This window comes from Accipiter gentilis, chromosome 16 (assembly GCF_929443795.1).
Source record: "Accipiter gentilis chromosome 16, bAccGen1.1, whole genome shotgun sequence".
Taxonomy (NCBI): Eukaryota; Metazoa; Chordata; class Aves; order Accipitriformes; family Accipitridae; genus Astur; species Astur gentilis.
Genome location: NC_064895.1, coordinates 25,144,299 through 25,171,092, shown reverse-complemented (window position 1 = coordinate 25,171,092; position 26,794 = coordinate 25,144,299). Strand labels below are relative to the sequence as shown.

The window sequence follows — 26,794 nt, the reverse complement described above, 5'->3', positions numbered from 1 at the left end:
CTACTTCAAATTAATAATGATTACATGTAGCACTATGAATGCCAAGTATCTGAAACACAGACTACAGATCTAATCAATATCATTTCCAGTACCTTTGACATACAGTTTTCTGATCAGCTCCAGATAAGGTCATAACTGAGTGACTACCGCCTGGTTCCATGAGAACACAGGCCTAAGTAGTTTCCTTTTCTTTACACGCTTCGTGTATCTACACATTTGGCTATTTCACAACTGCAACTCGATTAGTTTCTATGGTATAATTACACTACTTGGGTTTGGCCTCATGCCTTAGAACACCCTTGCAATAAAGACCTAGAAAGACACTGTCTAGCTGGTCTCATTGCTTGAGGGCATCACATAAGAACAGCAATAACAACACGAACAATGTTGAGTGTTGCTCTAGACTATTACATGTAAGTAATTCTTAAAACACTTGCAGCTTAGTAAATTACAGCTTGCTTCTGCTGACAAGTTACTAATTGACTAATCAAATTTCAGACAGCTCCATTCTAGCTATTCAGAATTGAGCCCATGAGAGTAATTCAGTTGGTTATGACACTCAGAGGCTTAGCAAATAATCTAAAGGCTACTGAATCCTATTAAACCTTAAGCAACGTTTCCAAGTCCATATATTTGAAAATCACGAGTAAAACGCCAGTGAAGCATAGAAGCACTTCTTGTTTACTTCTCAGAGATGTGACTTTGACTTTTTCCTCCTGCCTTTTTAGCATATTCTGGTTAGACCTCAAGCTTTTCTTCAGAATCATCATGGCTAAGAATTTCTTCATCTAAATGAAAACTAACATTTTCACACTTTCAGAAGACTCACAGAGATGGAGTTTTCAGAAAACCATAAATAAATACTGTTACAATTGGAAATGCTACTTTTAACATCAGCATTCCCATCTACACAGCAACAATACACAGGAGAAAAAGGAACCAACATAAAATAAAATCTGATTTGCATGTTATTAACACGCAAATGTAAGCCTGTGCAAAGTCCTCCAAAGTTAACAGAAAGACTGGCACTGCCTTCCATGCCACTTGGATCTGGCCAACAATGAAGAAAGATATGCAAAAAGGGAGAAAGGGAAGGTGCACTCCAGCCTGCCAAGTCAGTTAGCACTACACAGGGTGCAGTGCCTTAAGCCAATGGCAGAGAGAGGCCTGTACCAAGAAAGAGAATGATGTGGGAGTTAGATCAAAGACTTTGAAAGAAAAATTAAGCCTATCACCAACACCACTGCAAACCTTGAAACAGATTCACTCTTAGGAAATCAAATGTCTCACAATAAATCACTAATACTAATGCCATACAGCAAACTTGGTTGTCTGCAACGTCAGGTTCTTACCTCCCCTTCACATACACAGTAATAAATATTTTACATGTACACTGTGCTTTGCATTCATAGATTGCAAATCATTCATTTGTATAATTTCTAGGAACTTATAAGCAGTTGATCTGTACATAGGACATATAAAAATATAGTTAGTAAGTGGCAAAACCACTTAAAGCCTACACAGAGAAGTATTCTTCTGGACTAGCTGTTATTCCTAGGTTTTTTAGCATTTACCAGTCATCTCTGTGAGGACTAATAATTTCTGTAAGGAATATTAAAGGATTCCTATTAATAAACCGCCACACCTGTTTGTGCAAAATAAATAAAATCCACTTCCCCCAGAGAAAAAATTCAAACTACTGACATTTCACTGCATCAGACCGACAAGAAGAAATTAATAACACTCAACAGTACGTGACATACTGCAGGCCAAAGCCTGGCCTCCATCACACCATTTTAAGCCTGCCATTAAATAAAAAAAGTTCTAGAAACACCTTCGAGATTAGCTGCAAGACAACAGAAGGAGAACAGGGCAGGGTCAACGCCTGTCACAACACCGCAGGCCACGGGGAAACCCGGGAACAGCTGCTGGCTGCGACCTCCCAGCAAGCAAGTGAGCCCAGCTCTAGCGTTTCCACCCAAAATCGCACGGTTAGGAGGCTGCGGAGCCGGGCAGCCGGGTACCAGGGCAGCATCGCTGCCGGGCTTGAAGGCAGGGCCGCTTCCCAGCGTCTCGGCTTCGATGCCGGGGGCGGATGGCTTTATGAGGAGGAGCCCTCTCCCAGGGCTGCCGGCCGCAGACCCCCACGGCGGGGTTACGCTTCGCACCGCGGCTGCTCGCATCTGGCCAGCGCGACCTACGGAACGCAAAAACCGCGGACACGCGTGGAGTTAGCAGAAGCCCCCTCACGCACACACACCTCCTCACACACAGACACCCGCCGCCCCCTCCCGCCAAGCAGCGCCTCGCAGGTATCGCTGACTGGAAACCCGCCAGGTTAATATTTCTGAAGGCCTCCCCCCCCCCCCCCCCAAAAAAAAAAAAAAAACCACAACACCCGAGCAGCCTCGCTTAAGTTAGTTAACAGCAACACATTATCTAATTGCGTGCCTTCGCTGGTGACTCACTCAAAGGCTCACCCCCGGGGATGGATGGATGGAGGAGGAGGAGGCTGAGATGTGCAGGGGAGGAAGGAAGGAAGGAAGGAAGGAGGGTAGGAGCAGCCTGGCTTGGTGGTGCCCGGTTCCCCCCACCCCGTGTACGGCTATCCCAAAGGGGAAAGCGAGGGGCAGGAACTGAACCTCGTCCCTTCCCCTCCACACGCTGCCCGGGCCGAGGCAAGAAACGAAGGAGGGGGGCGAAAAGCAGCGGCGGCGGCCTCTCTCTCTCTCCGCTCGCCCCCCCCTCCCCTCAGCCGCCACAGCAGCTGAGGCGCACACGCTGCGAGAGGGGGGGGTAAAATGGCGCCGCCCGCGGAGGGGAGGGGCCGGTTCCGCCACACAGCGGCCGCGGCCCGCCGCCGCCTCCATCTGCTGTGTGGCGGCCGCGCGGCCTCCCAGGGCGAGGGGTGGAGCCGGGGCGGGGTGGGGGCGGGGCTTCCTCCCCGTCAGCCCGCCGCCGGCTCGCGCTCCCCGGTCGGTTTCGCCCGGCGGCTGAGGGGAGACAGCGGCCGCCATGGCTGTCCGCCTTCCCCCCCCCCCCCCCCGCCTCAGCGCCGGGGCGTCGCTGGAGGGTGGGCGATAAGAGGGCTTCGGGGCCGCTGCGGGTGCGAAAAGGCGGGAAGGGTTTGGGGAGGGGAGGCTGGATGCCCGGCCGCGGAGGGGAGGTGGGGGGGGGGGGTTACACAGGTGTCTGGGCTCCGTGCAGGTGGTGGCGCGGCCTCATCTCTGCCGCTACGGCACTGTGGAGGTGTCTGGAAACGGTACAGCGTTTCCCCCCCCCCCGCTGCATAAAACGGCTGTCTGCGTACAGTTTGGCCCTTGGAAATAGCAGTGGGTCCTTGCCACAGCCTAGCAAGTTGTACCACCTCAACCCTACCATGAATGGTTCAAAGCCGCGCCAGGGGATGTTCAGACTGGACGTTAGGAAGCATTTCTTTACCGAGAGGGTGGTCAAACGCCGCAACAGGCTTCCTAGAGAGGTGGCCGATGCCCCAAGCCTGTCAGTGTTTAAGAGGCATTTGGAAAATACCCATAACAACATGCTTTGACTTGGTCAGCCCCGACGTGGTCAGGCAGTTGGACTGGATGGTCATTGTACGTCCCTTCTGACTGAAGTAGTCTGGTCTATACTGGGGTGGTTAAACGCGTCGGGGTGGTGAAATACCTTCCACCTATGAGCAGGGCCTATGTTTTCTCTCTGGTTCCTGGCAATGGCGGCTTTCCTCTTCCTCCGTCCTGTCAGCTCAACGGGTTGATGGGGAAGGGTGTGAAGGGGAGCTTTAACCTATCTTTCTTCTTTTAATCTTTCCTTTCTTCTTTTAATTCTTCCTTTCTTCTTTCCGCCTTTTCTTTCTTCAGCACCTCCTAACTAGGTTTTTGTGAGTTCAGGTCATTCTTCCCACTCATCTGCAAGTACACAAGCAGGTTGGTTAGGAGACAGGCTGATTTGTACCATGGTATAAACTGGAATTAATAAATGTGACCAACACAGGTAACTGAAGTAACTGTTAGTGCTTTCTTCACCACCAAAAATCTTGCTTTTCTTGAAGGTTTGCAGGGTGTATAACTTCCAAAGTTACAGTGATCTGTCTTTTGCTTTGCCCTTCTCAGTCCATCTGTAATTTCAAATTCCTGCCTGCACACTGAACAGGGTCCATATTATTTCTACTACGATTCGTTCTAAGAAACTGACAGGTTAGAGACAATGTAATTTTATGTACATCTTAGCATTTTACTTCTCTCTTTTTTGAGGGATAAGACAAGGAGGAAGGAGGCAACCACTGCAATGATCTTAACGCTCTAGGGGCCATCAGAATTCCAGCTTATTAGAAAGTCATCTTATTTTCTGCCTTTTTCCCTTAGCTTCCTTCTGCTGCCCTTCCTTCCTCTTTTTTTTTTTTTTTTTTTTTTTTTTTTTGGCTACCATTCACTCCCCGTTCTTCTTACTACTTCGTATAAACACCCTATCAGTCCTCTTTGCATTGCTTCCTTCCCGTTCCCACCTCCCACCTCGGCTTCAGAAAGACGAGGCAATTCTGCTGCTCGCTGCTGAGTGCTGCCAGCCTCTCTCCCTTCTGCTGCTGCTTACGATAATGAAAGTAAAGCCGATACCAGCCCAAGGACTGACAGCAACAGGGCAAAACACTCAGCAGCTAAGATAATATCCTAGAGAATAAGAGGCCTCGTGGTGCTGATTCTTGCATGCACAGCAAAGTCTAGTTATTGCTGCGAGGGGGGTGGCCTGAACTCTTCCTTCCTGGTATACATTTTAAAACACCTGGGCAACCCCAGCCAAAGCAAGATTATTGATAAGCATTTTCCTGGCCAAAAGGAGAATCAAAGCATTCTGTCAAGTTAGGAAATGTACTGCAGTCTTCCTTGAGGCAACTCAAGTTTTAGCTGAATTCTGTAATTTGCCAAAACCTTACATTAAACTGAGGAAGGCAAGGCAGCATATTGCAGGCATTTCTATGATGTGCACCATGCATATCTTTATGTATACCAGAATTGGTAGGACAGACTATATATGAGAACATAGAAAATAGAGAAATGACTATGCCAATTCCATATGGTAGTTTTAATAAGGAAATTACTGGGATAATATGGTTGAGCATCTACAGTGCGAACTACATAACTTGCAGGAGCTTGGATAGAGGCACTGCGACTTGGTGAGGTTCTTGAAAAAGCACTGACAGAACATTTTTCTTACAAATTTTGTTGCTGTGCAAAACCCTTTTGCCCGCACTGAGAGGTTACCAGTTCAGAAGTGATTGAAGTTACTGCCCGATGATGAGCTGGGCCGATGAAAGAACATTCCCCCTGTTGCCGCTTCTGAGGTGATAACTCCTGGCAGAATAACTGAGCAAGACATACCTACTGCCTATGAAACCTTAAATCAATGCCAAAAAAATTTACTAGAGGACAGGAGGAAAGAGGACCGAGGAACACAATGTCCCTTCTAGTACTGTGCCTTTGTGTAGCTGGTAGAAGTGCAGTGGCTGCTCCCTCCTCGAGTCTGAATTCTTACTATACTTCACAGAGAGGAAAAAAAAATGATCAAGTTTTTGTTTTGCATTATACAGAACCAAAAAAGGGCACATACAAAATTATTTTCCCTTTTCAGGTCACCTTTCAGATCCTAAGGTCATTATGAACTGTCTCAGCACTTTTACAAACTGGAGTCTGCTCAAACCATAATGCTTACAAAGTTTCACTTTGAATAGGCCTGATTTTCTCTGTCATTTGTTTTCACTTTTTATTTCTCTGCAGAACATAAAAAGTCAGAAAAAGATTTTATTTTCCCCTACATAGCATATAATTTACATCAATCATCCCAGGAGGTCAGTACCACTGGGGTGTCATTTAAATACAATGAATATAAAGTAATGAAGCTCTTGCTGGAGTGGATGGCCACAATTCTCTGAGAAAGAGAGAGAGAGAGTTTCCAAAGCATGTGGAGAAAACACAACGGGAGACCGAGTGAATTCATCACACCACAAAAATGTCTCCATCCTGTCGACAAAGTCATTAAAGGAAAATGAACCATTGTTACTCTAGATGCTTGCATTCCTTTGGCATAATAACCTCAGTATAGAAGCATTGGTGCAAAGAGAATTTGCACACACAAGAGAAAAAAAAATTAATCTTAAAAAAAAAAAAAAATTTATCCAGATTATGTAATGAAAGAAATCCTCCATGCTCCAAAGAAGAGACGGAGCCTCTGCAGAAGCCACAACTAATAAGGAACCGTATGCAGTGGTACAGGGTGGTTTCTTTTCCTCCTGCCAACGAGTCAAAGTAAATGCCAACACGGACAATTCTTTTCCGATAACCCACAAATGATGTTCTCCTTTAATTACATGAGTGTTTCTACCATTTGCTGATCCATGGCCATCCTGGTTTTTAAAATCCCTTGTTGAGATTTCCCCAGCACCATTTCTCTTTTCATATTCATTTACTTCCAATAACTTTTTTGGTCTCCGTTAAAGCAATCTGTGAGGAATTCAGGGATTAGAAAGGTTTGCTGTGTTCAATTTTACTTTGGCAAAGTGTGTCCAAATAAGAGAAAGTGTCACATGCATACAGTAAGTCATCGCATATACCAGTTTCAGAAAATAGATTGTACTTCTGTGGATCTCCCTCAAGGAAATGCCACTTTAAAGCAAACCACCATGCAACACCTGGTAAAAAAATGTAGCATTAGAAAGCTGCAGCAGAAATCCTCCCTTTATTATAAATTATTCCATGGTATGGCAAAGGCCTGTTTGCTATACTAATTAAAACAGAAATGTGCTAATTAAATTATCACCTTTATTGTCAAAACCAGGTAGGAATGTAATACATAGAAATACATAAATTACATTTATTTTTTTTTTAATACAAAAGTACTACATTGATTTAAGCAAACACTTAAAGGGAAATCTGTCCTTTATTGATATTTAGCAACTGCACTGGAACAGGGGAACCTACTCAAAAGTGAGCAGAGTGCTACTGAGGAAACACATGCCAGCGAACACCAAATCATACCTTTTAATTACACCTAATAGACTCGCAGACAACAGCAAGCATGCTATTTATCTATCATTTACAGCCACTGAAGTGTAGGGAAGTGAATTGGTTTGCTGGCAGATGCCCCAATTAATTGGGCGTGCTATTTATTAGGGTGCTGATTAAAGCGTACTCTGCAATATAATAGTCGAGTATCAAGTTGCCAACTCTTATCCACTCCTGGCTCGTATGGATGAAACCAGGAGAGTAGACTAGCACAATATGAAAATAATGATGTATTCTGTGCCAAAATGGATTTAAGGCAATTCCACCTGGAGAAGCAGAATTAGGTAGCACCGTGATCTTGAAGATAAAAGTTTGTGTTGTGTAATCCAGTTGTGACCAAAAGCGTCAGTCTGTAATAGTCATTTTGCACATGTATTAACACTCCTTTCAGAAGCCAGCACCATAGGCACACCCTTAAGTAAGCAGCATACAAATGAAACAGAAAACAGGACAAAAGCAGAGCTTTGTTCCTGACTGATCTGAGTCAATTCACCTGAAGAAAAACTACTTAAAAGGGTCCTTTTCCCAGCCACAGGCTCCTCCAGCCTCTCCAACCAACTGCCCTAACTGAGACTATAGCTTAAATAACGCTAGTTTGTTGAACGCTATTCAAAACCATGGCTTCCACAAATGAGGTTGGGAGTTTCCACACACAATCAAGGAAACTTATGCTAATAATTATATATATTATCTGAAGTAACACTTGAGGTTTGATCTCAACCAAGATAACCACCAGAGCAAACCACAATCATGATTTGTACCAGCAAAGAATTTCTTGGTCCTGGATCATTCTTAACTTACCTTGTTAGCTCTGATGCAAGACCTGGATAGAAGGCCCAACTGGCCATGATTATTAATGAACTTAAAAGTCCGCACATGCTTTTGTTCCTACCTACTTCCTGCAATGGTCACAGCTTTTTGGCAGCATCCTGCATTGCGCCTCTATAGCCAGAGATACTCCAGGGTGACCTCCGTGATGAGAGCTCCAGCCAAAAGGCTCTAACAACAGAAATTAAGTCTTGGTGCAGAGTCTTTCTTACAAAGCCGACTGTGCCCAAAAACCGTGCAGCTCTGCAAAGAGCACCCTGGCAGTGTGCTACATGTTCTGGTCACCTAAAAACGAGAGCAGTAAAGAGGAGGCAATGCCCCAATTCTCCCAAGCAAGGGGAAGAGCCAACACTAGCAGCCAGAGACTCCTCTAGCAAGGGACCAAGTAGCAGCTTTAGTTAAACGTTGTCCATATGGATCTCAAGGAACTCACTGAAGCAAAACAACATCAAGAGAGATTCATCACGCATGTCATCACACCTGCCCATTACGCTTGTTCTCCTGCCTGCCACCATTTAACTGAAACCACCGCACTGCACAAAGTGCACAACCAAAGTAGCTTAACCCTGGTCGAACCAAAAGCATAGTGATTAATAACAGCATGTATTCTGTCAATTACGATATCAGGAGTAAATTTCAATTTGAGGTGCAGTCACCTAAAATGAAGTGTCTACATGTGGGCTGTGTTTAGGTTCTGCCTATAGTCAGTGGAAACCCAGTCAACATGGTCAGCGCAGGCAAGAGACCGGTTCATCCGAAAGTAGACACCTACGTTTGGTCACTGGACTTGCTCTCTAGAAGCCACTGACTGCATTTACTAGGGCTGAGTTTAGTTATCTATGTCAAGTACTCTGGGTTATGTTGTCTGGCCTCCGTCTGCCTTTCCAAAGAGTACAGGGCCTCGCGTAGATCCTGACTCCTGTGTGTCAGCCCCATGGCGATTTCTCAGGTAGCCCAAGGCATCTGCAATGGCACTAGAGACTTAATTTGAGGCAAGTGAATTGAGACTTAGATCACTGTTGACTATAACGGGAGCTTAAACAGCTAGCTTAAATGTAAACATTTACATTGTAGACAACCAAATTGAACCTGGAACTCAGGTCTCCTCTAGCTGTCATTTGTCCAAGGGAAATAGCACGTATATATAGTTATTGTTTACTTAGATACACAAATTGGACTATTATGTTGCTTGAAGAAAATTTGGAGGTTTCTGAATCCTTTGTATCCTTAACAGAAATACAGTGGGATCCTCAGGTTAACCATTTCCAAATGGCATGTTTAGGTTATGATGGACTCCTGTCATAAGCCTTTGAAAGATAAGTGAGAATTAGCCAGAACACTGAGCTTTCCTCTGCAGAGGAAATCTAAGCAGAGGACATTAGTTCTTTCTGGATTGCATATTAAAATAATGAAAGTTTCCAGAATCAGTCCATTCAAAACAGTAATTTCTTGAAATATAGGAACAGTGCCAGGAATTTGCATCAAATTACTCCTGGACTGCAGAATAAATAACATCAGCCACAGGTTGCTAAGAATTTAATTTCCTCAGAGATCTGAAAGAAATTCATGTTATTTGACCATGCAGAGCAGGTAGAATGCTGAATTTATGGTTCCCCAAAACTTTTTATCCCTTAATGTGGGTGCCCAGTGGTGGTAATCTGTGTACATTAGATATGAGATACAAATGTATCAGAGAAGCTTTTTTTCCTCTGAATAAATGTTTAAATATTTAGGGCCAAATTCCATTGCTAAACATATGAACACAGCTCTCTTTGAGTTCATTGGAGTTGGGCATGTGTATCTAAGAGCTGAACTTGGCCCTTAAGTTTTACATTTTAGCACTAAGCTTCCAATGTGAAATAACATGTGATCTGTAACACACAGGAAAGCAGCTAAGACCTAGTTTTAAAGGAAGCGTACAATTACATGTTTCTGTCTTTCTTTTGGATAAGAAGCACTACCTTCAGCAGAGCTCCTGAGAATATTCTTACCTCTTCTCTACACAGTCTTCCTTTTGTATAAGGTGCTTCTCTGGCAGCTTTGGTCATTTCTGGAGCTGGGAAGCAGAGTAGGATACTTTCTTATTTCTTTGCTACTTGTCTCCAATTTCCACTCTGCCAGTTTCAACGTAGCATCATGATGGAAAATACAGAAGCATTTTAAAATACTCTTAGACTAGGGAATGAGATGATACATTTTTTAAACTATGAAAAAGTTAAGATGTTGATTTTAAACTATAGGCAATGTGTTCAGATCAGCAAAAGGACATATCCAGTCACCCTTTCCAATGAACCAATATTACAACTGGGATCAGCTAAAGCACTTTTACTGGGAATTGCTAGAGATTGCCAATACAGAACTATTGAATCTGGAGCGATTCTTTCCCTCTTCTTGCTATCTTCTTTATCCCTTTGTTACAAAGTATTTGTACAGTATCTAGATTCTTGAGTGTCCATTTTATTTATAAGGCTCACATTCACCTAACATCCAGGGCCAGAAAAGACAAAGAATGCATGTGGTACTTGTGCAATATTGTGTGAATGCCATAGGACATGCAGTCTGATAGAAACCTGTACCAATGCCAAAGAAGAAAAAAAAAAAGAATAAAAAATCCCCCAAGTATAAGTGCAATGATTGACCACTCTGAAATTTCTCCAGGGTTTCGAAATTCCTCGAATATTACTTTCTCCCATCTAATATAGCTCTGGATTTTATCATTATCAAAAAATACTCTGACTGTTATCAACTCTGTGAGCGTACTGAACAGTTCATATATTTTAGTGGGTTTTGTGAAAGTCAGGTTTGTGTTGGGGATTAAGGTTTTTGAGGATTGGAAGGCTTTTGGAAGTTTCTTATGAAGTTCGCTGCCTATTTTAGATTCTTTTTCTGTGGTAATATGTTAATGCTAATGGCATCCAGCACAGTAGAGAAAGATCTTGTACAGTTTTAAAGTTCTACAGATGCAATTATAAGTGAGAGTGAGCTGCTAGCTTCCTTTAGTCTTTTTAAAATCCGGCACAGATAGATAGATAGACAGACAGACAGACAGACAGACAGATTAAACATTAATCCTTCTAAAAATGTTGTTCCATTTGTGGCCAAAATAGTGGTTTATGGCACTCATTGCAAAGGTCAACTAGAAGTTGTTCCATACAAAATAGCATCTTCTTTTATCAGTTTGAAAATAACTTCTGCTTCAGTTTTCTTCGTCCTATGCTAGTTTATTCTTTGTGCAATTGCAAAAATAAATACCTTAGAAAAAGAAAACTTATATTACAATCCACTTCTTTCATGATGCTTCCATGGAGCTGGTCAATTATTAACCAGCATCTAAGAAGCAGAGGTACCTGGTCCAGTCTGGTTTGGCAGAATAGTTTCTTATGCTTTTTCACATAAGAGCACAGAAGAGCACAGAGTGTATGAAAGGGCTGCAAGATTTGGCATTATGCGTTATGTCATCAGCTTCATGTGATGAGAGTATTGATCACTTGCTTATAACATGGATATTTTCTTCCACTAACTGTTCTGCCACCGTCAACTTTTCTTTAAATTAGACTGCATAATCTTAAAAATCATCCGTTTTTGGCGACCGGCTTGTGGCCTTGAATCCCGTAGTTATGTAGATCATAAGTGACAATGTATTAAAAAACCTGTTCATCATCTGACATCCTGCAAGTGTACGTCAGCATAGCAAGTCACAGTCCATGCTGACATTGCAGACTTTGCACTATCCCAGGTTTACTGAACTGGGCTTTTTATAGCACCGATATTTCAGTAGGTATGAACCTACCCCAGACAAATGACGTGGTTTTGACAACTGCTGTCAAAATGCCCGCCTACTCACTGCACATCTTGGAGTAGTGTTGAAAACAGCTGCTTCTCCAGTTCGGACAATGTCAGTCGAGTCCAACACCTATTGTAACAAATTCTTCTATACACTCCGAGGCAAATCCTATGCAGGCAAGCTGTCCCCGGAGCCCTGAACAGGCATGATTTGCTACGGTAAGCAAGGAACTTGCCTGACCTTGTCCACACCAGTGAGGCAACCATTTCTACTACTCTTTGAATGGGTCTGAGGGTGGAAAATTATTTTTGACACCCCTCGTCAAAACCAGATCATTTTTCTTGAGGAGGCAAAGCCCCAGTGACGTTACATAGCCTATGTGCTGAAGAGCAGTGGGGTGAGTTAAGGACATGGGGTCGTCACACAGAAAGGCTCTTGCTTGTTTTAAATTCAGAATACTTTCATAGGCAGAACAGTATTTACTAGAGGTTGTATTGATAATTTCACATAGGATAGTCTAAAGAAATTAAGCACACGTATTGCGTGCATCTGTTAAATTAGGTAGACTTAATAAGAGCCCAGTTCTCCTCTCACAGCAGTGTAAATCAAGAGGGGTACCACTGAAAGCCACTGAGTTACTTGTGCATGAAAAACACTAACATTTCTGAAAACATGATATACAGACACTTAATAAAGTTCCTTCTTCTCACTTAATTTTCATGATTGCCTTAAACAGTTACGTCTCATAAAATGGGGAGAGGAAAGAGAGCAGGGAAGGACCATAATGACAGGAGTACAGGAAAAGAAAAGTGTCAGTCCCATTCTCTTTTACACTGATATACAGAGCAAACAGCTTTCAGACTTACTAAACTTTTGGAACATACTGAGAGCTCTCTGTTTATTTCAGATGTGTAAAATGCCATAACTTGTCAGTAAATGTAGCTAGGCATGCAAGTGCGTGCATGAAGATAACATATTAGTTACAAGAATTATAATTGTCCTATCATTATCTTTTCTTTCTTTCCTGAATCAGAGTGAATGTGCCATAATCTAGCAAGAATCTCCTGATAAGTAATGTCAAAAATGGCTTTTTTTTTCCTTTCCGGAGCTGCCAACTGTCTATGTTAGACATAACATCACCCTTTACTGTAGCCTTCCACATAAAAGCAACACGAACAGTAACGTCTCTAAGCAAGCATGAATGATTGGCTTGCAGATTCTTTACCAAAAAGGGAGTTTATTTACTCCACACAGGTCATAAATTTCCTTAGAAAAACTATCAGTGGTAATCTACATGTGGTGTTTAGTAAATAGAGCTTTCCTCCGATTCCCTCAGTCCATGTTCTTCAATTGTCAAAAACAGTGGAAGATGGTTTTCTCATGCCTAAAAATACTAATTATTCTAGCTCTTTAAAATGGAGTGGAAATGAGGAGCTGAAAGGCTTTACATATTCTTCAGCAAGATGGGGATGTAGACAGGGAAATGTGAAAGGATAAGGAGAGTAACCCGCAGCAGCAAGTTACCTAAAGGCTTGCCTCTGCTTCTCTTAGGTGAAGCAGCACCTTATTCCATGAAGGCTCCCATTGAAATCAGCGGAACTGCAGACAGCATAAGGCTTTTCTTTCTTTCTTACCAAGGGAAGGAAAAAAGCAAGAGGGTGGGATCTGCCTTTTCATGTAACGGGCTTTTATCTGCTCAAAAATCACGCTAACCTCAGGGTGCCAAGCACAGTATGTTTGAAAGCATTCCAAGGATGGGAAGAGCTGCTCTATCTTCTCCACTACAAAGGGAAGCTTGGTAGTAATGAGAGCTGCTGTGGTCTTCCAAGAAAGGTTTTGCATCTGCTTTGCCCCCTCTGCGGACCTCTTAGTTGTTCCTCCTGGATACTTCCAGGTTATGTCTTTTTTCTTATGCTTAAATTGGGAAAACATTTGAGTGACTGTCTTCACGATGAGTTATGCCGTGAAAGGACAGAAGGATTTCTCCCTTGCTTTTTGATATGTATGCATTTAATAAATGATCTAAATATTTGTAAGATAAACTAGAATAACAGGTTTTAGTATTACATCACATAAGCTCCTATATCATAATACTCCTAATACCCCGAGGTCAGAGAATCTTATTCCCATTTGAATGTCTAGTGTTAATGGTGAAGATTTTAATTACTTACGCTCCTTCTAGGGCCTGAGCAGCATTTGAAACAAATAGTTTAAAACTGATCACACTTACCATAACTGAATTATGAATTGCATTGTGAAAGAAATGTCCAGAATTTGTACATGACTACTTTTTCTTTTCTATCACTTTGAAACAGACTGTTCAAAAAAATCTGTAGAGAATTTAGACTTCTGAACTGAGAGTATAAGCCAGATTTCAGCCTGTAAGGAATTTTTATGGTTGAATTATAGACTTCTAATAGACACAATTTAAAACTGAACTGCTGACAGTCATTCGGATCATATTTTATAAGCTACTACTAACTAGGATGAGACCTGAAAGGAGGAATAGATCCTGTATCTATCTGCTGACTCTAGGGTTTCTTATCCTTTCCTCTAAAACAGTGCAGCCTACTGTCAGGGAGAATATTGGACAGACTAGGCTGAGTACAGATCCAATCCAGTCTAGCAAGCCCAGCGCTGCTATGGAGGCTTTGCAAAATTTAGCTGCCAGCTACTCCATCTGTACTGAGCACGCGCAAGAAAAACCTCAACAATTTTCAGCAACTTCTAACTCGGCCAAGTTCGGGTGGATCCTTTTGGTCAAGGGCAACAAAAGGGATTTATCTGATTTTTCCTCTTTATTCCTCTCCTACTTAGTAAAACTTCTCATCCCAGCTCTGAAATAGATATTGGGATGATTCTAAGAAATTTTAAACTGTTGTGAAACAATGTGTTTTCTCTTAATGCCGATCTTAGAAGCAGCAGAAGTATTTCTGCTGGAAGTTTCCAAAAAATTCAGCTTGAGGCAGGCTCAGGATTGAAAAGCTCATCCTGAACAGTTAAAAATTGGCAACGTTATGTGAGTGAAAACAAGGTCTTATACTGGAAAGTGGTAGACAAGCTTAACTGCAGATACTGCTGGCAGCTTCACCTATAATATTTTTTCTGCCAGATCTTTGTCTTTTATTACTAGAGAGAATCATTCCTGTGATGTCTGATGTTTTGTCATCTGCTCTTATGGCTTGGTTTTGGACTGATGGTGGTGTCTCCTGTCACTTGGCCGCCAGTTCCACGGCAGTCGACTAAGGGATTGATCCCGTGTTATCCTCCACACGCCCAAGGTGTTAAGGCCACACCTAATGTGGGGCACATGTATATTACGCTCAGCATTTTCAGGATTACATTATGTCATACCATAAATATGATTATGTTCCTGATCCTCTGGTCTGGGCTGACTATGCTTAGTTCATCATTTGAGTGAATTTTCAGGAAAGAAAGGGCAAAAATAGACTAATTCTTATAGTTCCTCAAAGAGCTGGTTTGCTGTGGCCGTTACGTTTACCCTACCTTTGCTGTTACCGTGTGCTTTCCTCTTCTGTTTCACTCCTGTAGACTGCACCACCTCTTTCCATGTTGTATGTTTTCATCCTTTATAGAACAAGTCTATCACTATTTGGTGTTTTTCTATTGCTTCAGCTTCAAGACTTGTGTTATTAACAAGGAATCTGCCTGAATTTTTTTTTCTGCCATTCATGCTATTGAGAATAGATTTACAATGGGAATCCTCACCATTGCAACACTGAGAGAGTAAATGCAAGGATCTGGTGGTGTGCTTGCGGTTGGGAGCATTAAAAACAACCTCTCCCACTTGGGACTGACTTACATCTTGTAGTATCTTCTGTGTGAGCTTTATGGAGCTTGTATCTGGCCAGAGTGCACTTCATTAGTCTCTTAAAAACCAGCGTGCAAAATTTAGGGACTCTGCAAGGTTCCAAATGTATAAACCCTTTTTAATTACAAACAGTTATACCACCCACTTTCCCCACAGTTAGTCAAGGCAACCAGTTTTCATTGAGGTCAACAGAAAAAATAACCGTGAAGTTTCTGGCTCATGCTGGTTTTATATATGCTGAAAGAAGGGGGGGGGGGGGGGGGGGGGGAGAGGAAATAAAATGTAAGCTGTCCTTTTTTAGGCTTTATATCTCTAAAACAACGTGCTGATTTTATCTGAATTCACTCAAGGAAAAAAACACAACTTTTTCCTCATTCTGAAATTAGTTACACAGAAGTTGGGAGGAGGATTAGTGGAAAGGGACAAAGTCAGTCTTGCCATGAGAAAAACAGTTTGTCCCTAGCTGTGAGGACACTAACAACTTTCTACAGTCAATTTTTAGTCTGCATGTTGCAAGCAAAAAAAAAAAAAAAATAATAAAAAAATTTTACTTGAAAACGACAGGCCATACATTTTTCTAATCGTACTACACATTCAGGTTTTTACTGCCAGAAAGCACAGTCCATACTTTCTCTTTCACATGCTGTTATAAGATGACAAGTAGACCCGCGTTTCTTTCCTTTGCAATGATGACATGGTCATTTGCTGCTTTAAACCTCGTTGAAATACATGCAATTCCAATGGGGCATAAGCGGTTGCAGACAGGGAGGGAAATGGGAGAACCCTACGGTAGGACCGAGACCTAGGCTTGCAGTCCATGCTTATTAGAGAAGCAGAAAAATACATCATTTAGAAAAAAAAAATCAGAAGCAGTAACTATTTACTTTGCTGTTTGTATAACGTGCGTTTCACTGCGTGCCATGGAAAAACCGACAAATTTTCAGTAGTGACACGGCAGGTTTCTCACCAGCTTTTAGAATTTTTCTCCTGGTATTACCGGTATGCTTTACAGATGCAGAGCCCTGCTAATCTTTGGACTTCCGAGAATTTAACACAGATTTTTATATCTCAAAAGGTATATGGTAATAGTTAGTACCCCATTTTATAGTGAAGGAAAACTGGCTGAAAGGTTTGTCCGAGGTGACAGAGCAAGTCAGCATTAAATCCTGAGACAGAATTCAAGAGTCTCAGCTCTCGGTCCTCAGTTCCTACTGAAAATACTGTTGAGGAAAAGTAAAACTTTCAAGAATGATTTTTTTTAATTTTTTTTTTTAATGTAATCATTTTCTAGCCTGTCTTTCAAACCTTTATGCTTCTGTTTGTATCAGGGACTATAAATGCTAAAAAGCAGTGCATGGCGCTGAAATATTAAATGCTTTCGACTAATTTCAGGACACAAAGAATCTTCTTTTATCTGGGCCATAAATCAATGGGGCAGGGACACAGTAGTTAAACAAACCATAGTAGTCCATAGTCTGACCATGAATGCTGTAGTTACAGAACTCATTACCACATGCCTACTTAGCAGGCCAAATAACGTGCAAATCTAGAGTTACTATTTGTCATACTTAAGAAAAAGCAAAGAATAGCTGGGCAAACAGTCAATTTGCAACCAAAGCGAAAGTAAAGCGCTGCCAAGAGACACTGGAGCTTATCTTGCCCCTACTGAAATGAATGGAAATTTGGGCAAAACCCTTCTCTAGCATTAAGCTTGCTTAAGTTCACACATTTTGGCTCAATGCACATTTTCACGAGTGAATAAAAAACTTTGAGAAGGTAGATGTTGGAAAGAGAATATTGGCAAGTCCTTAACTATAGTAATAATTGCTGACATTGCTGTAGTCGCTCTGACTAAAAATACCCAATACAATAACAAACCCAGTGAACCCATTCATTTATTCCCGTTTCACGAGGGCTATTTACATATATAGAGAAGCTCAAAATAAGTTCTGTATTCATCGTATTTACAGCACATTCCAGCCCAACTGGCATCAAACCTGTTTATTTAGGGAACATCATCCAGGTTAGAATCTTTCAAATCTGACAATTATTTTTCATCTTGAGCATAGGATGCTTACAGCAGGAGCGTGCTGGGCCCATGTTTTATAAATGTAACAGTAAACAAACTCAGTGCTCTTTAAAACATTACCGTTTTGTCCAAAAGCAATGTAATTATGGCTGTATTCATAACATAGTTAAAAGTGAAAAAGCTAAAAGACAATTGAAATAGCAGCAAACGTAGCTGTACTAACAAAAATCCTATTTTATAAAGTGGATCCGAAGGTGTTTGTTGAGACATAATTTGCCGTGCAAGCACATTTTTTCACTAACCTCCTACAATTCTCTAACATCTTAAAATATGACCCATTTTGCAACCAGTGCTAAAATTCCGAGAAGTTCTGAAATAAAATCTGAGGAAAGCCGAGCAGCGGGGTTGCTCTCCATCTCAGCCAAATCCAAGCCAACGTTCCAGATTATATATATCATAACATAAATGACTTTTTCTGAAAAGTCCCATCCAGCTTTTATGCGGGTCCATAAACATTACTGGTACTTTTATTAATTTGTCCATAACCATTTAAATAAAATTCTAGTGCTGCAAGCTGTGATCTGTTCCAGGCTGTAGTAGGTTCCTGTTAAATGTGTGAATGTTCAGCAGAAAGATATTTTTGCACGGAGACCGAAAATCAGCTGTGCCAGATACCTGAAACTTTGTTAGGGCGTTCAGTGGAAAATTTTATTTCGACATTATAAATAACCATGGACTATTTTAAGTGACCTTACACTGGTAGCTTCCAATAACTTATTTTAGTTTATCCTAATTAACTTTTTATTTTATTTTACTAGGAAGAGAGGTGACTGTAAAACTTTTAGTGTGACTAATTAAAAGTGGAAATGTATCTTCTTGTTTGAAATAAAATAAATCATGATTGTCAGGCTTATATAGTATTTGGATATAAGACAACCTCTTGCCTTCTTTCTAGCACCTTTGGAATGGCTCTAATGGAATGTATTTCCCCTCCAGCAAAAGGCGGGGGGGGGGGGGGCAAAAGAACCTATGGTCATAAACATTTTACCCAAATAATTATGAAAAAAATACGTTTTCTATATTGCAACTATAGCAAACCAGAGCTTCTGAATATACTAGTCCTTATAGGTGGCAAGTAACTGTCCTTTGGAAATGCCTGTGGCCGCTTTGGGGTAAAAAGCACATCCCTATGGTTGTCGGAGAAGCGGGGCGAGCTCAGGAGGGGTTTGTGGTGTTACCCACAGCGACCGCGCGATAGAAAACTTCCACAGCCCCTCCAAAGCTGGACAAGGAGGGGAAAAAAAAAAAAAGAGAGAGAGAGAGGAAAAAAGGGGGGAAAAGGGGGAAAAAAGAAAAAAGGGGGGGGGGGAGGGGAAAAAAAGAAAAAAGGGGGGAGAAGAAAAAAGGGGGGAAAAAGAAAAAAAAGGGGTAAAAAGGGGGGGGGGGAGAAAAAAGGGGGGGGGGGGGGAAGGAGGGGGGGGGGGAGAAGAGGCTGTAGATGCCTGCGAGGCGGTGGGCCGGGGGCCGCTGGTCCCCGCCGTAACCGTGGGAACGGCGGCGGAGCGGAGGAGCAGCGGCAGCGCGGGCGCGGGCGCGGCCGCCGCGGTGCGCGGAGCGAGAGCTCTCCCCTGTGACCGAACTTCACAGCTTTCCCTGTTCCGATTCTTTAAAATCAAATACGGAACGAGCAGCGCTGCAGCCCGCCCGCCGCCTTTGCACGCACCTTCCCCCCGTGCAGAACCCCCGGGGGCGGGGGGGGGGGGGGTGCCCTCAAAGTGGGGTGGGGGGAGCAGAAATTTGGGGGAGCAGAAATTTTTTTATTTTTTTTTTTTTTGGGGGGGGGGGGGGGGGCGCGGTGGGCAGCGCTGGGGGCCCGGCCGGCGGAGGGCGCGGAAAGAGCCCCGGAGGTGTCTCTTTATGCCCCCCCCACCCCACGCTCCCCCGTGGTCGTGGGGCGGCCGCGCTGCTCCGCCGTGCGTTTCGCGGAGGGGCCGGCAGGACAGAGCCGGCTTCCCTCGCTGGGTCAGGGAGCCGGATTTAGGGTTTGCAAGGGCTGCGTAAAAAGGGCACATCTCCCCCCGACAGCCAGACGGACGGACAGACAGACACACCGCCCCGAGTCACACACAGGCGGCGAGCAAGGAGCACACACGCAGCGCCGACTTTTTACAAGAAGGTGGAAGTAGCAAGTCGAAGTAAAGCCTTAGAAATTAGAGGGAGGGTTGTGATAGGTTGTTATCTGCGCTGGGAGGCGTTTACACTTTTTTACTATTGGGTATGTAAATTGTTTTTAATAAGATCTGCCCTTTTTTTTTTTTTTTTTTTTTTAAGGGAGAAAACAAACCAGACTCCTTTTACCTTAATAGTCTGAAGGGGGTTTTATAGCTTTCATTCATTCAAGGAAATGGTTTAGGCTTTAGACTACCGGAGTCTTAGCAAAAAAAAAAAACAAAAAAACCCCTTTGGCACCAGATTATTCTTACTATTATTTTTTTTGCAAACAAGATTTTTCATGCCTTTTTTTTTCTTTTTTTTTTTTTTTTTTTTAAACAAACAAGCCCAAAAGTGTTAATGGAAAAAACCCGGAGAGAAGTGGAGATCGGAGACCGTCTCCTGCTCCCCCCCTTCCCCGTTCCCGTCCCCCTCCCCGTGGGTGAGAGCGACTTAAAGCAAAGTTTCTCCTCCTGTGGGGGATGCACATTGTTTTATTTATTTTGAAGGCTGCAAAGTCTGAGGACTGAAGCACCACGTGCTGCTGACTCTCATCAGCATAATGATCGCCTTAGCCAGAGAGTCCTGTATATATAAACCACAAAAACCTAATCATTAGAAATCCCAGCCTCCAAAAACCACATTCAGGACAAAAAAACTGTGGCTTTTTTTTTTTTTTTTTTTTTTTTTTTTTCCGGCTCCTTCATCTTCCCCGACCTCAACTTCTTGGGACCCAAAAGAAGTTTGTTGATTTTGGTTGCCTTTTTTTTTTTTTTTTTACCCGATTTTTCAGAAAGAAAAATAACTCAAACAAACCGACATTTTAATGATTTTTTTGCTGCTGTTGTTCATCAAGGGCGGAAAAAAAAGAAAGATTTTTGTTAGCCTATTCAACTCAACGGACTTGGATCCAGCAGCGACTTAATTAAAAGGACCGGACTGCACCGAGGCTGCCTTTTCCCAGAATTTACTTGGTCATATTTTAGAAATCAGCCTAAGGAGGGCTGTTTTGGGGTGGTTTGTGTTTGGGGGTTTTTTTGGTTTTGTGTTGGGGTTTTTTTTCCAACTACGCTCCCCGCTTTTTTTTTTCCCTGGGAATCCGAAAGTTCAACTTTTCTTAAGTCCTGATCCTCCCAAAGGAACCGGCTAAACTCTCTCTATTAATTATTAGTCCTGTGACTTTCCTCCTCACCCCAGCAACCCCCGTAACTTTCTTTCCACGCCGAAATCACTTCGGGAGTGCCTTTTTTTCTCCTTTTTTTTTTTTTTTTTTTTGGGGGGGGGGGGGGAAGGACCACTTTTCCCAAGCCCCGTCCCGAGCTCCCGCTTCCTGAAGCCAAAGGCAATAAGCGGGGGAGCCCAGCGGCTCCTCGCCTCTGTCCCAGCGAGGCTTTTTGTTTGCTCCTTTTCTCCCCCCTTTTTTTTTTTTTTTTTTTTTTTTTTTGGTCCGGAGGAGGAAGATTTCTTCGGAGGAAATCGGGACATTCTCCTGAACACCCCCTCTCCAGCTCTGAAGAGCTCCGCTCCTCTTCTGGCGGCCGCCAACAGCAGCAGCCCAGGAAGCTGAACCAGCCGCGAGTTTTACTTCTCCCAAGACAACCTTTTGAAAAAATCCGAAAAGGAAAAGAGGACGGGGAAGGGAGGGGAAGAAAAAAAAAAAGGAAAAAAATTCAAGCACTTGAGGGAAGAAGCGGTGGCTAGAAGGAGGGAAAAGAGCAGAGAGACTGTGCAAGAAGGAAGGAAGGAAGGAGGAGGAGAAGCAGCAGCGTTTTGCAGCTGGGCAGAAGCCGGGACCATGCAGTTTCCAGCCGGGCTTTGCTAAGAGGGGCAGCCCCGGACCCCACAGCCAGACTCTGTCTCCTCGCTGCTCCGGGCTGCAGGCGCCCCCCGACCGGCATCGCCCCCCGCCCCGTCCATCTTTCTTTCAAAAAAAACCCCCCAAAAACCCAAACCAAAACAAAACCAGACTGAGATTTTTATTTTTTTTTTTTCCTCGTGCGTTTAATCCGCTCCTGTTTTGATTTTTTTCCCCCGATTCGCTTTTTTTGCCCCTTATCCTCACCCCTCCACTTTTTCATTCACCCCTTTTTTTCGCTCTATTTTTTTTTTTTTTTTTTTTTTTACAACCCCCACCCCCCACTACACGCCTCCTCCAGCGATCCCCCTACGGCTCCCCCCCCCCCCCCCCCTTTAACCTTCCCCCCCCCCCCCCCCCGCCCCCCAATTCGCTAACTTGTGGCTGTTGTGATGCGTATTCCCGTAGATCCCAGCACCAGCCGGAGGTTCAGCCCCCCCTCCAGCAGCCTGCAGCCCGGCAAGATGAGCGAAGTCAGCCCGGTCGTAGTAGCCCAACAACAACAACAACAACAGCAGCAGCAGCAACAGCAGCAGCAGCAGCAGCAAGAAGCGGCGGCCGCCGCCGCCGCCGCCGCCGCCGCCGCCGCCGTGCCCCGGCTGCGCCCCCACGATAACCGCACCATGGTGGAGATCATCGCCGACCACCCCGCCGAGCTGGTCCGCACCGACAGCCCCAACTTCCTCTGCTCCGTCCTGCCCTCGCACTGGCGCTGCAACAAGACCCTCCCGGTGGCATTCAAGGTGAGACACCCCCCCCCCCCCCCCCTCACCACCACCACCACCATCACACAGCCCCCCCCCCACCATCACACACACACGCCGCCCGCCTCCCCTTCTCCCGCAGCCGCCCGGGGATGCCTTTAACACCCCCCCCCCCCGTTATGCTTCCTCCCTCAGAGACGCCTCTGTGTCCCCGTCCCCCCCCCCCCCCCCCCCCACGCCCGCAGGGGCTTCTCTGCCCCCCCTCCCCAATCCTGTAGTGCCTCCTGTGCGCCCCCCCCCCCCGCCAAACGTCCTCCTCGCCCCCCCACCTAACTCCAGTGCCTCCTGGGCACCCCCCTCAGTGCCTCCCTATGCTTCCTGTGCCCCCCCCCCCCCCCCCGGTAATGCCTGCTCTTGCAGTGTCTGCTCAGTGTGTCGTGTGTCCCCCCCCCCCCCCCCCCCCCGGTCCATGCACCCCCTGCCCTCTCCCACACAGTGCGTGTCCGTCCTCCCCCCCCCCCCCGGCAGCCATCCCGTTATCTCCATCCCCGTGTGTGTTCCCCCCCCCCCCACTACTCCTGTGCCCCCCCCCCCCCATTAGTACCCCCAGAGGCAGCCCCTCCTCCCCACAGACCCTTCTCCTGGGCTTTCCTTCAAAAAAAACCACCAAAAAAACCCGGGAATGGAGGGTTTCACCCATCTGCCGGAGCTCAGTGTGGGGGTGCAACGTGGGTGCCCCCCCACACACACACCCCACTGAGAAAACCAGTACCTCACCTACAGGGGTGCCCCTACCTCCCTCCCTGCTCCCGGGGGTGGGACTGGGGGTTTTGGGGTGGCTTTGAAGTGTCCTGGGGGGGTGGGGAGGGTGGGGGGTCTGGGGTCCGGGGGGTCAGGCTGAGGGTGCTGGTGTGGGAGAGGGGGGGGCCGGGGCTTTGCCCCCCCCCTCCCCCCCCTACCCCAGAGGCAGCCCGAGTCGAGATGGGGCTGGGAAGGGGGGGACGGGGCTCCTGGCGGGGGGGACACACACACACACGGGACGGGGCCCCTTCACTTCTCCTGGTGGACGAGCGAGGAAGTGTCTGGGCAGAAGACGGTCCCCTTGGCAGGGCTCGCCCGCTTCAATAACAAATACCACCCCGAGCTGCACCGGGGATGCTGCTTTTAATTTTCTGTCTACATCCCCACGGCGCGCTAATGAGAGGAAAAGATTTTTTTTTTTTTTTTTTTAAAACTGTAATAATAACAAGAATTGCGCGCTATAAAGCAAGCCCTTTTCCTCCCCTACAAGATGTGAAAAGCGTTCCCCCTGGAGTTTTCTCTCCCGTGGGCTTCGGTTGGGAGAAGGCGGTGGCTGGGGTGTCCCACGGCACCTGCCCGGGTGGGGTGTGGGGTTGGAGCTGGGGGGGGGGGCGGGGATGTCCCAGACCCGCTAGGTGAAAAATAATCGCTCAAAAGGTAGAAGAGTTCGGAAACGGTCTCGCCCAGCGCGTTTCCAGATCGTCGCCTTGTGCTCGCGTTTCCCAATTGCTAGCCGTGTTATCACGGCCGTTCGTCCGGGAAAAAAATGAGTAGAAGCGGTTAAATGAGCTGGCGTTAAAGCGAGGGGTGATAAAGATGAAGCTCCGCTTCGGAAATGTTACGGGGGTGCAGATGAGAGTTGAGTAAAGAGCTCTTGCCGGGGGGAGCTGGGGCCTGCTCGTGCAGGTCGCGGCGGTCGGGCTGAGTAGAAATGGCAGAAAAATGGGGTGTCTTCTGTTTTTGTGACTTGGCGTTAGCGCTGGAAGGCTCTCTAGGTGTGGGTCCCGGTGATTCTGGTTCACAGGGGCTTCGGGGTAAGGAGGAGGACCTTTCGGAAAATCGTGATTATAATTTAATTGAGCGTTGGATTAAGTTGGTATTATAGTTACTCTTTATAGAAGGGACACGAGAGCGCTTACATTATCGTACTCGCATGGCAGTTTTCGTTAGAAACGTCTGAGCCTTCTACCTTACAGCAATTCAAAGGATGCGGTCGCAGTTCATTAGAATAAGGGAAAGATCTAAACTAGATACTAAAATATTTAGAATATTATTACAGCGAGAGTGCTTACGTGTGATAAAAGGATAGAAAAAGGTTTAGAGCATTTCCCAGTCTTCTTGTGTTCATATATATATTCATACATGTCTTATATTTGGGTCCTATATTTGACTGCTGACGGGGAGGAGGTATAGATATGACCAATTTTTCTGGTGCATCAGGAGTGCGCATCGCCCCTTGCACCGTTCCACTCTGGGTGCATCTGTTTTCATATGCAGTATGCAATGCATACTTTTTAAAATATGCCAAAGATATATATGTCCTAATTTACTGGTAAGTTAATTTGAAACTCAGCTGAAATAATCTTGAGAATTTAAAAAAAATGATTTCATTTTTCAAAGGTGACTTGCATGCAGCTGTCCAGTACTTTGAGACCAAAGAAGCTGCATGTATCATACAGTGAAACACTTGACTGTGATATAACAGAATGGGAATTATGTCTGAAAAGGGAAAAAAAAAGACAGATTTGGGCTCTATCGGCTAAACAGTAACTTGAAAGTAAAATAGCTCACAGACAACACACTTTTTGAAGTTTTATTGGCAATAAATAATATGTTGATGATAATGTTTTGAGTGGTGTGTTAAGTGTGTCATAATTCTCTCGCAGAGACCTCTAGTTAAAAAGTACTCTGGGTATAGCACTGTTTTAATTTAAAAAAAAACAGATATTAATCATATGCAGGAGAGGAAGTATGTTATCAACAGTGCTGGGCTTGATTATAAGTTTTTGAAATAATGTTGGCTTAGTATTAGTTTTGAATTTTAAGTATTAATATTTACACGCACTGGGGAGGGAGTCCCTGCTGAGTGTACGAACTAATAAGACTGTTAGTGCAAACTGGTTTTGGGGGGAAGAGTATTAGACATCTACCTCTAATATAGTTCTACCTATCTAGTGATATTCTGCATAAAAGAAATAGCTCTTGTGCAGCCGGGTCCAAATCACATTCGCTTCTTAATGTTAATACCCAGCGGTCCTTTATTTGAGTAGAGTCATCAGAATTTGGCCCTCTGCTTATGTGTCTGCCTGGGAGTTTTTACTGAAAGTCATAAAGACCCGAAATGCCACGTTAGCTGTTACAAGTGGCTTCCGTATGATGCTGATAGTAGCAAAGAGCCTTCGTGGACCTAAAGGCAGGGAAAAAAAAAAAGGGACGTGAAGTCTAAGACCTCTCCTCAGTAGCACCACAGTAGTTAAGGGTCTGTCAGCATTTCTCCTCCAAACCCCAATTTTCAGAGTTTATAACTCAGCTGTTTTAAATAGCTTCAAGCTGAAACCTGCTGTATAAATTGTCAGCCCAGATGTATATTTTGAAACAAAAAGTAGTGCAATTCAGTTACTCTGTTTTAAGTTACAGAACATTAAAATATTTTTAATGGTATCAGATGCACTTTTGGCAATCTCAGGAAAACGCGTTCTCAGTACGGAAGATTTTACACGCAGAGGCTGTTTGAATTCGGTGTTTCGCAAGAAGCGGTAGATATCAATGTTTGTGAGGAACTATTTAGCATGTGCGCTAGCTTTTTTTTCGAAACAAGCATTTTACTCTGCAGAAGGTCTTAGTACCTGCTGTTGTACTGCAGTTTTGCTTCGTGCTTATAACTTCCGTCTTTAGGGTACATACTTTGGCCAGTTCAAATCCCACTGGACCGAAACTGGGCAAACAGGTTGCCTAACCAGACGAGAGTTGTGTTATGCAAAAAATACATAGTTATTTTCAACTTGTATGAATTGGTTTGGTTTTATTTTGTGGCTTCATCTGACTTCATGTACCTTCTTGAGCTCTAGTTACAAAAAAAAGCAGAAGCAAAATCTACCTTTAATCACTAAAGCGTGTAGGTAGTTTAATGTGGAAAATAAAGATTTTGAAATAGTAGATATATTTATGTTTCAAGAATAGGTAAGGAATGTGCGCTGTGGCTACTTTTAATCTTTAATTTTTTACATAGTCCTTATTCATTTCACAGTGCACTTACAATCCTCTTTCTAAGAATATGTGAATAACCTTGGATTGATACATGGCATAAAATTACCAAATCAAGGTTTATGCCAACAGTCTTCCAGTATGTAAAGTTACTTTCTAAAATTCTCAAAATGTTGTGTATTTCTCCAGGTTTCAAGCCTGTTTTGCAAAGCTTTTTTCTAACCAGTGCTATTATGGATGTGTGCAATAGTCCGGTATTTCATGGCAAAAAAGTATGAAATCACGAAGAGAGCAAGTATTTCCCTCCTGTTGCATAGCAGGGGAGCTTCCTATGTAAAGGGACTTTCTCTTATTAGCCAAAGTTTTTATTTTGGCCTCTGATTTCGGTTTGTCTCTTCCTTCAGTCTTCTCCTAATGAGACGAATAGCGGTATTGCATCACACTGCATCCAAAAGCCGGTGCGTTTCGGTAACGGTGCGGTTCTTGATTAG

At 44.2% G+C, this 26,794-nt stretch overlaps 2 protein-coding genes across 5 annotated transcripts in view; one reads left to right on the top strand and one right to left on the bottom strand.

The window, feature by feature from the left end:
• The window catches only part of SUPT3H (SPT3 homolog, SAGA and STAGA complex component), a 281,477-nt gene extending 278,666 nt beyond the window's left edge, over positions 1-2,811 (bottom strand). The window contains exon 1 of the mRNA XM_049819342.1: positions 2,481-2,811. The gene's annotated coding sequence lies outside the window, so the exon portion shown is untranslated. The remainder of the gene's footprint in view (positions 1-2,480) is intronic.
• RUNX2 (RUNX family transcription factor 2) overlaps positions 1-26,794 on the top strand; it is a 223,182-nt gene that overhangs the window by 43,136 nt on the left and 153,252 nt on the right. For all 4 annotated transcript variants that reach the window (XM_049819337.1, XM_049819336.1, XM_049819338.1 and 1 more), the window contains one exon: positions 22,003-22,337. In XM_049819337.1, coding sequence (XP_049675294.1) covers positions 22,003-22,337 — 335 coding nt within the window. The remainder of the gene's footprint in view (positions 1-22,002; positions 22,338-26,794) is intronic.